This window comes from Bombina bombina, chromosome 9, assembly GCF_027579735.1.
Source record: "Bombina bombina isolate aBomBom1 chromosome 9, aBomBom1.pri, whole genome shotgun sequence".
Lineage (NCBI taxonomy): Eukaryota > Metazoa > Chordata > Amphibia > Anura > Bombinatoridae > Bombina > Bombina bombina.
This window is the reverse complement of record NC_069507.1, coordinates 31,011,001-31,024,233: the sequence shown is the minus strand read 5'-3', so window position 1 is coordinate 31,024,233 and position 13,233 is coordinate 31,011,001. Positions and strand designations below refer to the sequence as shown.

At 36.2% G+C, this 13,233-nt stretch overlaps 1 protein-coding gene across 1 annotated transcript in view; it reads left to right on the top strand.

Moving 5' to 3' along the window:
* The window catches only part of CDH23 (cadherin related 23), a 1,210,211-nt gene that overhangs the window by 806,929 nt on the left and 390,049 nt on the right, over window positions 1–13,233 (top strand). The window contains exons 24-25 of the mRNA XM_053692025.1: window positions 6,142–6,361; window positions 12,965–13,117. Coding sequence (XP_053548000.1) covers window positions 6,142–6,361; window positions 12,965–13,117 — 373 coding nt within the window. The remainder of the gene's footprint in view (window positions 1–6,141; window positions 6,362–12,964; window positions 13,118–13,233) is intronic.

The window sequence follows — 13,233 nt, the reverse complement described above, 5'->3', positions numbered from 1 at the left end:
GGAACGCACTATGCGTTCCAGTGCTTTGTAACCGGAAGTACCTCATGTCATGTGACTTCCGGTTTCGTATATTCACAATATACCTTATCCGTGCAGCATTTACATATTTCCAACTTATACTCTTAAGTACTTTTGCTTACTATATGCCTGTTATTCTCCTATAGACATTTTATTGCCTTATTTTACTTGTGATCTTGTGATACACTGACTTGTCACTACTGCAGCGTAATCTAATCACTCTCACACTAGTGTGCTGATTTGTGCAAACTTTATATTTTTGCATTCCACTTTCTCTGTGTAGTCTATATACTGTGTATTGTGTGGGTATTAACTTTTATGTGTTTATTTGCAATAGCTTGTGTTAATTGTGCCTTTTATATTTATCTCGGTTACCATGGTTACCCAGTAGTGCTGGCTATGTATTCTCTATGTGTCTTGCAATCTTTATGTAGCCATATTCCATTAATTCCTTTATTGCACTTAGACTTAGAGGTCTATTAGTTGCCCCACTGCAATCTAATATGCATGTGTATTTACTCTTCCCCTAGGTGCACGTATTGCGTTACTCAGCCCCTCTTTCCTTAGACCCTTGTGTCTTAAAAGGTGTCTGCTTAGAGGCTAGTGATCTACTTGTGCCTATAGGCACCTTGCATCTTTTACACATACATTTCTGACATATAGTTTCTTTAGTTTCTATTCTATTATCATATTATTTTGTACATTTAGATGTAGCATGTCCTCTTATTTAGTGCTTTTATTATTTTTTCTCTATGTTGTTGTTTGTTATTTATTTTACTAAGGTTGTCTCTTTGTATACAGGATTTTCAAGTGTCCCCACTGTGGTGCATCTGTCTCCTAGACTTCTACGCCTTGGATCTGTGTGCATAGCCATTCCACTTCCAGTTATCAGTCTATTTCCGTCCTGCTGTGTCTTTAGATGTTGTTCATCCTTTCCATGCTTATCTTTTGTTGTAATAGGCTACTGTGTATCAAGGTTATGGGAGTTGTTGTTTTACTGGTAACCTGCCCCTTCTGTGTCTTACTCCAAGAGTAGTGGGAGGCACTTTCATGTCTCCCCCTGCTCTGATCTAAGGTATATGACTAGGGCACTACCCCCCTTGGGGTCTGTGTCTCAGCCCCACCTTGATCCGGTGCACAGTATCTGGCCATCGTACCTTTGTATGTATCTCCTACCTACACCAGTGCCTTAAAATCTGGTGCTGAGTTGAGCCCCCCTGGGTGTATTGTGCCCAGTCTATACATCCATTCTGCTTCTCGTCTGAGAAGGGCTTTATTACGATCGCCTCCTCTGTCAAGCTGGGGGATGTGGTCAATTAAGATGTATCTGATGCTGGAGACTTGATGTTGTTTTTGAGTGCAATGTCTGGCTACAGGTTGGTCTGAATTGCCTGTGTCTAGTGCCACCCTTATCGCCCGCCTGTGGTTAGCCATTCTTTCACGTAATGTCCCACTGGTCTTACCAATATAGAATTTGGCACATGGGCAGTAGAGTAGGTAGATTACATGTGTTGTATTGCACGACAGAGAGTGTTTGATGTGATACACCTTGTTAGTATGCGGATGGTGGAAGGTCTTGGTGGCTATTAGGCCATTGCACGTTGTGCAGCCCAGGCATTTATATGAACCTTTGATGTTAACCTTTTCTTTCTTTAGATAGCATTTTTTGGGGTCTGTTTTGACCAGCAGGTCCCTTAGATTTGTACCCCGCCTGTATGCAATCATCGGTGTGAGATTATGTGCAAATCTTAGTTTTGGGTCCGATTGTATCACAGGCCAATGTTTCCTTAGGATCTTGCCAGCATCACTGGTATTTGGTGAAAATGTAGTTGCCATTATGAGCCTGTTAGTTGTATCTTTGTTTTTTTCTTTGTTCATAAGAGTTGTCTGTGTATACGGTAGTAGTTCTTGTACAATTGTATCTACCATATTCTTTTTGTATCCTCGCTGTATAAATTTGTCCCTCATAAACTGAAGTTGGGAGACCCCTGTAGCTTTGTCTGTGTTGTTACGTATTACTCGCATCAGTTGTGATTTTATGATTCCTTTGAGTAACGCTGGTGGGTGACAACTATTGGCACATAATAAGGAGTTCCTATCGGTGGGCTTATAATACAGTGTAGTGCCTATTGTACCATTTTGTATGTATACATTAAGGTCCAGGAAATGTACTTCTGCTGCACTGTGTGTTATTTTGAATCTCACCGGTGTGTTTGTGTTGTTAACGTATTGGAACCATTCTAATAGTGTGTCTTGTCCTCCCCTCCAGATTAGAAAGACATCATCTATATATCTTACATAGAAAATTATAGATGTTATATCTTTGTTCCACAGATATGTCTTTTCAAACTCAGACATGTATATGTTGGCATACGATGGGGCCATATTTGACCCCATCGCCGTGCCGGATGTCTGCAAGTAGTATTGAGTTTCAAATCGAAAGTAGTTGTGTGTGAGACAAAATTGCATAAGTGTCATGAAGTACTCAATTGGGGGTCCCTCATATTCTCTATCTTCAATAAGATGGTTCCTGACTGCTGTAAGCCCTTTGTCATGAGGGATGATGGTGTAGAGACTGTTGACATCCAGGGTTACCAGGATGTCCCCAGTCTCCACAGCAACATCCCCCAGTTTGCGTATGAGGTCATTTGTATCAGCGATGTAGGATATTGTTTTCTTTACTGTGGGTTGCAGTAATATATCGAGTAACTGTGCTACCGGTTGTGTCATGGATTGTACCGCCGACACAATCGGTCGCCCTGGTGGTCTATCCATAGTTTTATGGATTTTAGGCGTGGTGTATAGAATTGGCACTTTTGGGTATTTAGTAGTACAGAATTCATATAAGTTTTCATTGAGATATCCCTGCTGGAATCCAAGTGTTAAGACTTGGTCAAGTTCCTGCTTAAATTTGCCCGTGGGGTCTCTTGTTAGTGTGGTATATGTTTCAGCATCACTTAACTGTTGCAGGATGTCCTCTCTATAGTCTGAATAGTTCAGAAGGACAATAGCCCCGCCTTTATCTGCGGGGCGAATGACCATTGAGTGATCATCCTGCAAAGTTTTGATGGCTTGTCTTTCTTCTTGTGTTAAGTTATGTGCCCATTTTTTGTTAACTCTTATTGTTTCAAGGTCCTGCGTGGTGAGTCTTATGTATGTCTTAGTTGACGCGCTATTACTGTGCGGTTCAAATGTACTTGCCTTTTTACATTTATCTAATGGAGACATTCCTGTCTTTTGTGTGGGGGTGTCTTGGAAGAATTCCTTAATTTTTAGCACTCTATTATGTTTGTACATATCTATTTTAAGTTCTAATTCTGGAGTGCTATGGCTTGGTATGAATGTTAGGCCTTTGTTGAGGACTTGTCTTTCTGTTATGGTTAGTATGTGTTCACTAAGATTGACTACTATGTCCTCATTCTGTTGCGGCGTGCTGGCCTGTATCTTCCTCCCCGCCCTCCTGATGTGTGGCCTCTGTCTCCTCCTCCTCCCCGTGACCTGGTGGTTACCCCTAAAAAATGTCGTTCTGGGGTGGAGTGTCCCCTATGTATATATGTGTCACCTCGTGTTGTTTGTGGTGTATATGTACCTGGTGACATAGAGGTCGTGTGTGAGGTGTTAGTGTCCGTTTCGGACGATTCAGCACCACTTGTATCTATTGTTGCAAATTGCACTCGTCTGGGTCTGTAGGTTCTTCTATTTCTACCTTCTGTAGAGTTAGTTAGCCATTTATATACCCTACCATGAGTATAATCTGCGTTAACAGCGTCAAGTTTTCTATTTTTGAAAACTGTTAAATCTGTTTTATATTTTTCTATCTGCTGATTTAGTTTGAGTAGCCAATTTTCTTGTTGGTCTAATGTAAGTGTGGTGTTATGTGCTTCCTCAAATGTTGATATTTCTATCTTCACTCTTCCTAGTATATTTGTAACCTCTTCAATTACTAGGAGTACTAAATCTAGGGAGCACTTGTTTAGGATGTGATAAGGGTGGCACTAGACACAGGCAATTCAGACCAACCTGTAGCCAGACATTGCACTCAAAAACAACATCAAGTCTCCAGCATCAGATACATCTTAATTGACCACATCCCCCAGCTTGACAGAGGAGGCGATCGTAATAAAGCCCTTCTCAGACGAGAAGCAGAATGGATGTATAGACTGGGCACAATACACCCAGGGGGGCTCAACTCAGCACCAGATTTTAAGGCACTGGTGTAGGTAGGAGATACATACAAAGGTACGATGGCCAGATACTGTGCACCGGATCAAGGTGGGGCTGAGACACAGACCCCAAGGGGGGTAGTGCCCTAGTCATATACCTTAGATCAGAGCAGGGGGAGACATGAAAGTGCCTCCCACTACTCTTGGAGTAAGACACAGAAGGGGCAGGTTACCAGTAAAACAACAACTCCCATAACCTTGATACACAGTAGCCTATTACAACAAAAGATAAGCATGGAAAGGATGAACAACATCTAAAGACACAGCAGGACGGAAATAGACTGATAACTGGAAGTGGAATGGCTATGCACACAGATCCAAGGCGTAGAAGTCTAGGAGACAGATGCACCACAGTGGGGACACTTGAAAATCCTGTATACAAAGAGACAACCTTAGTAAAATAAATAACAAACAACAACATAGAGAAAAAATAATAAAAGCACTAAATAAGAGGACATGCTACATCTAAATGTACAAAATAATATGATAATAGAATAGAAACTAAAGAAACTATATGTCAGAAATGTATGTGTAAAAGATGCAAGGTGCCTATAGGCACAAGTAGATCACTAGCCTCTAAGCAGACACCTTTTAAGACACAAGGGTCTAAGGAAAGAGAGGCTGAGTAACGCAATACGTGCACCTAGGGGAAGAGTAAATACACATGCATATTAGATTGCAGTGGGGCAACTAATAGACCTCTAAGTCTAAGTGCAATAAAGGAATTAATGGAATATGGCTACATAAAGATTGCAAGACACATAGAGAATACATAGCCAGCACTACTGGGTAACCATGGTAACCGAGATAAATATAAAAGGCACAATTAACACAAGCTATTGCAAATAAACACATAAAAGTTAATACCCACACAATACACAGTATATAGACTACACAGAGAAAGTGGAATGCAAAAATATAAAGTTTGCACAAATCAGCACACTAGTGTGAGAGTGATTAGATTACGCTGCAGTAGTGACAAGTCAGTGTATCACAAGATCACAAGTAAAATAAGGCAATAAAATGTCTATAGGAGAATAACAGGCATATAGTAAGCAAAAGTACTTAAGAGTATAAGTTGGAAATATGTAAATGCTGCACGGATAAGGTATATTGTGAATATACGAAACCGGAAGTCACATGACATGAGGTACTTCCGGTTACAAAGCACTGGAACGCATAGTGCGTTCCAAACACGAGTGGTTGGCGGTTTTCTGGGACACCAAGGGAGACACAGGTTATTAAGATTTGATTAATTGGTTTGTTTGTATAAATATATGTTTTGTTACACTTGAATGTTATGCTGATGATGGGGACAAGCTCCTCGAAAACGTTCCATTAAAAAAGAGAATTTTGTTGATCTCATTTTGAAAAAAGACCTGAGAGTGCTGTCATTTGTACAGGAAATATTTAAGGCATCATAGCACCCAGGCAGACGACCTTTGGAGGGTATAACCTGTGTGGTATGGACGGTATTATATATATATATATATATATATATATATATATATATATATATATATATATATATATATATATATACTGTATGTGTGTGTGTGTATATATATATATATATATATATATGTCTGTGTGTGTATATATATATGTCTGTGTGTGTGTGTGTATATATATATATATATATGTCTGTGTGTGTATATATATAATGTGTGTGTGTGTATATATATATATATATATATATATGTCTGTGTGTGTATATATATATATATATATATATATGTCTGTGTGTTTATATATATATATATATGTCTGTGTGTATATATGTCTGTGTGTATATATGTCTGTGTGTATATATATAATGTGTGTGTGTAATGCAATAATGCTTCTATTTTGGCTGTAACCATATTCCAGCTGAAGTTCTGATATAGTATTCTCATGACAGGTGGTAGCTATAGACCTGGATGAGGGGCTGAATGGCCAGGTGACGTACCGTATGCAGGTGGGGATGCCTCGCATGGACTTTGTCATAAACAGCACCACAGGGCTCATCACCTCTACAGCTGTACTTGACAGGGAGAGAACTGCAGAGTATTTTCTCCGTGTAGTGGCCAGTGACTCAGGAACACCATCAAAAAGTGCAACCAGCACCCTCACAGTCCGGGGTAAGATAAAGCATTGTGCATCACATCACAGTCCGGGGTAAGATAAAGCATTGTGCATCACATCACAGTCCGGGGTAAGATAAAGCATTGTGCATCACATCACAGTCCGGGGTAAGATAAAGCATTGTGCATCACATCACAGTCCGGGGTAAGATAAAGCATTGTGCATCACATCACAGTCCGGGGTAAGATAAAGCATTGTGCATCACATCACAGTCCGGGGTAAGATAAAGCATTGTGCATCACATCACAGTCCGGGGTAAGATAAAGCATTGTGCATCACATCACAGTCCGGGGTAAGATAAAGCATTGTGCATCACATCACAGTCCGGGGTAAGATAAAGCATTGTGCATCACATCACAGTCCGGGGTAAGATAAAGCATTGTGCATCACATCACAGTCCGGGGTAAGATAAAGCATTGTGCATCACATCACAGTCATCAGTTTCTTGCTGATGAGTATCATAAACATTTATATCACGTCTGTATTATTTTTATACTAAGAATCACCCTGATGATAAAAATTATGACTTATAGTGATGATAACAATCATGACCGTAACAATGAGCGTGACAGATAATGATTGACACATGATAATGGTGACCATAGTTGTGATAATGATTTATTATATTTCATAATTGTCGGCACATGTTGTAGATGTGACAAGAGGGTACAGTATATTGTAAGACGTGAGTCTGTATAATATATTCCAGGAAGAGAGGAAATATATATATTTATATAAAGATATATATATATAAACATACACATATATACACATACATATATACACATACACATATACACATACATATATACACATACACATATACACATACATATATACACATACACATATATACACATACACATATATACACATACATATATATACACATACACATATATACACATACACATATATACACATACACATATATACACATACACATATATACACATACACATATATACACATACACATATATACACATACATATATACACATACACATATATACACATACACATATGTACACATAAATATATATACACATACATATATACACATACACATATATACACATACATATATACACATATATACAAATATATAAACATACACATATATACACATACACATATATACACATACACATATGTACACATAAATATATATACACATATATAAACATACACATATATACACATACACATATATACACATACACATATATACACATACATATATATACACATACACATATATACACATACATATATATACACATACACATATATACACATACACATATGTACACATAAATATATATACACATATATACACATACACATATATACACATACATATATACACATACACATATATACACATACACATATATTAACATACATATATAAACAAAACAAAAAGAGATATGAGTTGAGAACAAAGGTCCCCAATTCACCCTATGGCGCAATTATACAGATGTAATACCGCCCTGAAATTACTGCAGGACCCCTATATACTTAGCACAAGCTGAGGGTACCTATCGGCCTGGTCCCAGATAGAAAGAAGCATCCCTTAACACTTCCAACACACAACAAATACAACAAAGAATATGAGATGGCGCAAGAAATCAGCTAGTATATATACATCAATACTATATAAAATAATATATCATTAAAAGGTGCCAGAAAGGAGAAAAATATATATTTTTCCCCCAATAATATAACTCTAAGCACTGCAGTTAAAAGAGAAAGAGAAGATTAATAACACAAAATATAAAAGAAAGGTAAGTAGGGGGTTAAAATAAATCAAATAACAAGTGTCACAGTTCCAGATGATTTAAAGTCAGAATAAATGTATATATATGTGCTTACACATATATATATAAGCAATGGAAAAAATTCAGCAGTTCTTCATCGCTGTCTCCCCTAATGGATGTGCACTTACTTCTAAAACCCTCAATCAAATGAGGTAAGGATGTAGCAGAATTCACAAATGGGCTAGGCGCCTCCTGTAGTATGGATCAGGTGTGTAGTAGATCCCTGGTCATATGCTGAATCTTGTCACAGAAATTATAACCAAGCTCCGTGTGGATACTCCAAGGTCCAATGCTTTTTTTTTTATATGTAGACAGGAGACTCTCAACTCCGGTGACCATATAAGTGGAAAGAGACAGAAAAACAGAGCATAGTGTGATACCGTTTAATGATAAAGTTTAAAAGCACAATATACAAATTTCCACTCACATTTAGAGTCCTCAACACATGAGGTATGAATACAGCATGTTAAAAATGATCCAGCTCAATCCAGGGAACTAGAAGTACCACTCGATCCAGTATACACAGGAGGATACAGTTTATCTATAAAATTCTCCTGATGAAGAAGGGAAATATTGTTTAAACCCCTTCGAAACGCGTAAGGAGAATTTTATAGATAAACTGTATCCTCCTGTGTATACTGGATCGAGTGGTACTTCTAGTTCCCTGGATTGAGCTGGATATACCTGGGTTCAGTAGTTGATCTATTTTGGATGCTGTGGATCATTTTTAACATGCTGTATTCATACCTCATGTGTTGAGGACTCTAAATGTGAGTGGAAATTTGTATATTGTGCTTTTAAACTTTATCATTAAACGGTATCACACTATGCTCTGTTTTTCTGTCTCTTTCCACTTATATGGTCACCGGAGTTGAGAGTCTCCTGTCTACATATAAAAAAAAAAGCATTGGACCTTGGAGTATCCACACGGAGCTTGGTTATAATTTCTGTGACAAGATTCAGCATATGACCAGAGATCTACTACACACCTGATCCATACTACAGGAGGCGCCTAGCCCATTTGTGAATTCTGCTACATCCTTACCTCATTTGATTGAGGGTTTTAGAAGTAAGTGCACATCCATTAGGGGAGACAGCGATGAAGAACTGCTGAATTTTTTCCATTGCTTATATATATATATATGTGTAAGCACATATATATACATTTATTCTGACTTTAAATCATCTGGAACTGTGACACTTACTTGTTATTTGATTTATTTTAACCCCCTACTTACCTTTCTTTTATATTTTGTGTTATTAATCTTCTCTTTCTCTTTTAACTGCAGTGCTTAGAGTTATATTATTGGGGGAAAAATATATATTTTTCTCCTTTCTGGCACCTTTTAATGATATATTATTTTATATAGTATTGATGTATATATACTAGCTGATTTCTTGCGCCATCTCATATTCTTTGTTGTATACATATATAAACATACACATTTATACACATACACATATATACACATACACATATATACACATACATATATATACACATACACATATATACACATACATATATATACACATACATATATACACATACATATATACACATACATATATACACATACATATATATACACATACATATATACATATACATATATACACATACATATATATACACATACAGATATATACACATACATATATATATACACATACATATATATACACATACATATATACACATACAGATATATACACATACAAATATATACACATACACATATATACACATACATATATATACACATACATATATACACATACATATATACACATACATATATATATATATATACACATACATATATACACATACATATATACACATACATATATACACATACATATATATACACATACATATATACACATACATATATATACACATACATATATATATATACACATACATATATACACATACATATATACACATACATATATACACATACACATATATACACATACATATATAAACATACACATATATACACATACAGATATATACACATACATATATACACATACATATATACACATACATATATACACATACATATATACATATATACACATACATATATACACATACATATATACACATACATATATACACATACATACATACACATACATATATACACATACAGATATATACACATACATATATACACATACATATACACATACACATATATACACATACACATACATATATACACATACATATATACACATATATACACATATAAAAACATACACATATATACACATATATACACATACATATATACACATACAGATATATACACATACATATATACACATATATACACATACATATATACACATACAGATATATACACATACATATATACACATATATAAACATACACATATATAAACATACACATTTATACACATACACATATATACACATACATATATACACATACACATACACATATATAAACATACACATATATAAACATACACATACACATACAGGGAGTGCAGAATTATTAGGCAAGTTGTATTTTTGAGGATTAATTTTATTATTGAACAACAACCATGTTCTCAATGAACCCAAAAAACTCATTAATATCAAAGCTGAGTAGTTTTGGAAGTAGTTTTTAGTTTGTTTTTAGTTATAGCTATTTTAGGGGGATATCTGTGTGTGCAGGTGACTATTACTGTGCATACTTATTAGGCAACTTAACAAAAAACAAATATATACCCATTTCAATTATTTATTTTTACCAGTGAAACCAATATAACATCTCAACATTCACAAATATACATTTCTGACATTCAAAAACAAAACAAAAACAAATCAGTGACCAATATAGTCACCTTTCTTTGCAAGGACACTCAAAAGCCTGCCATCCATGGATTCTGTCAGTGTTTTGATCTGTTCACCATCAACATTGCGTGCAGCAGCAACCACAGCCTCCCAGACACTGTTCAGAGAGGTGTACTGTTTTCCCTCCTTGTAAATCTCACATTTGATGATGGACCACTGGTTCTCAATGGGGTTCAGATCAGGTGAACAAGGAGGCCATGTCATTAGATTTTCTTCTTTTATACCCTTTCTTGCCAGCCACGCTGTGGAGTACTTGGACGCGTGTGATGGAGCATTGTCCTGCATGAAAATCATGTTTTTCTTGAAGGATGCAGACTTCTTCCTGTACCACTGCTTGAAGAAGGTGTCTTCCAGAAACTGGCAGTAGGACTGGGAGTTGAGCTTGACTCCATCCTCAACCTGAAAAGGCCCCACAAGCTCATCTTTGATGATACCAGCCCAAACCAGTACTCCACCTCCACCTTGCTGGCGTCTGAGTCGGACTGGAGCTCTCTGCCCTTTACCAATCCAGCCACGGGCCCATCTATCTGGCCCATCAAGACTCACTCTCATTTCATCAGTCCATAAAACCTTAGAAAAATCAGTCTTGAGATATTTCTTGGCCCAGTCTTGACGTTTCAGCTTGTGTGTCTTGTTCAGTGGTGGTCGTCTTTCAGCCTTTCTTACCTTGGCCATGTCTCTGAGTATTGCACACCTTGTGCTTTTGGGCACTCCAGTGATGTTGCAGCTCTGAAATATGGCCAAACTGGTGGCAAGTGGCATCTTGGCAGCTGCACGCTTGACTTTTCTCAGTTCATGGGCAGTTATTTTGCGCCTTGGTTTTTCCACACGCTTTCTTGCGACCCTGTTGACTATTTTGAATGAAACGCTTGATTGTTCGATGATCAGGCTTCAGAAGCTTTGCAATTTTAAGAGTGCTGCATCCCTCTGCAAGATATCTCACTATTTTTGACTTTTCTGAGCCTGTCAAGTCCTTCAAGTCCTTCTTTTGACCCATTTTGCCAAAGGAAAGGAAGTTGCCTAATAATTATGCACACCTGATATAGGGTGTTGATGTCATTAGACCACACCCCTTCTCATTACAGAGATGCACATCACCTAATATGCTTAATTGGTAGTAGGCTTTCGAGCCTATACAGCTTGGAGTAAGACAACATGCATAAAGAGGATGATGTGGTCAAAATACTCATTTGCTTAATAATTCTGCACTCCCTGTATATACCCATACATATATAAACATATATATATATATAAACATACACATATATACACATACATATATACACATACATATATAAACATACACATATATAAACATACATATATATATACATACACATATATACACATACATATATACACATACATATATAAACATACACATATATAAACATACACATATATACACATACACATATATAAACATACACATATATAAACATACACATATATACACATACACATATATACACATATATACACATACACATATATAAACATACATATATACACATACACATATATACACATATATAAACATACACATATATAAACATACACATATATACACATACACATATATAAACATACACATATATAAACATACATATATATACACATACACATATATACACATACACATATATAAACATACACATATACACATCTATACACATATATACACATACACATATATACACATACACATATATACACATACACATATATACACATATATACACATACACATATATAAACATACATATATACACATACACATATATACACATATATACACATACACATATATAAATATACATATACATTCACACGGTATCATAGCATTGCAGCATTATGTAGATTCAGTTATTTATAATCTGTATCTGGTGTTTTACAGTTCTGGATGTGAATGATGAAAGTCCTACTTTCTTCCCAACGTTCTACAATGTTTCATTGCCTGAAAGTGTCCCTCGGGATTATATTGTTGCACGCCTGAACTGCACTGACGCTGATACAGGACTCAATGCCGAGCTCAGCTATTTCATAACTGGTATGGTATCTTGGGAATCAGGTGCATGCTACTAGACAAATTTATGTTAATGGTAAAGATTAATATGCAGAAAGATACAGATGCATAGATGATAGATAGATAGATAGATAGATAGA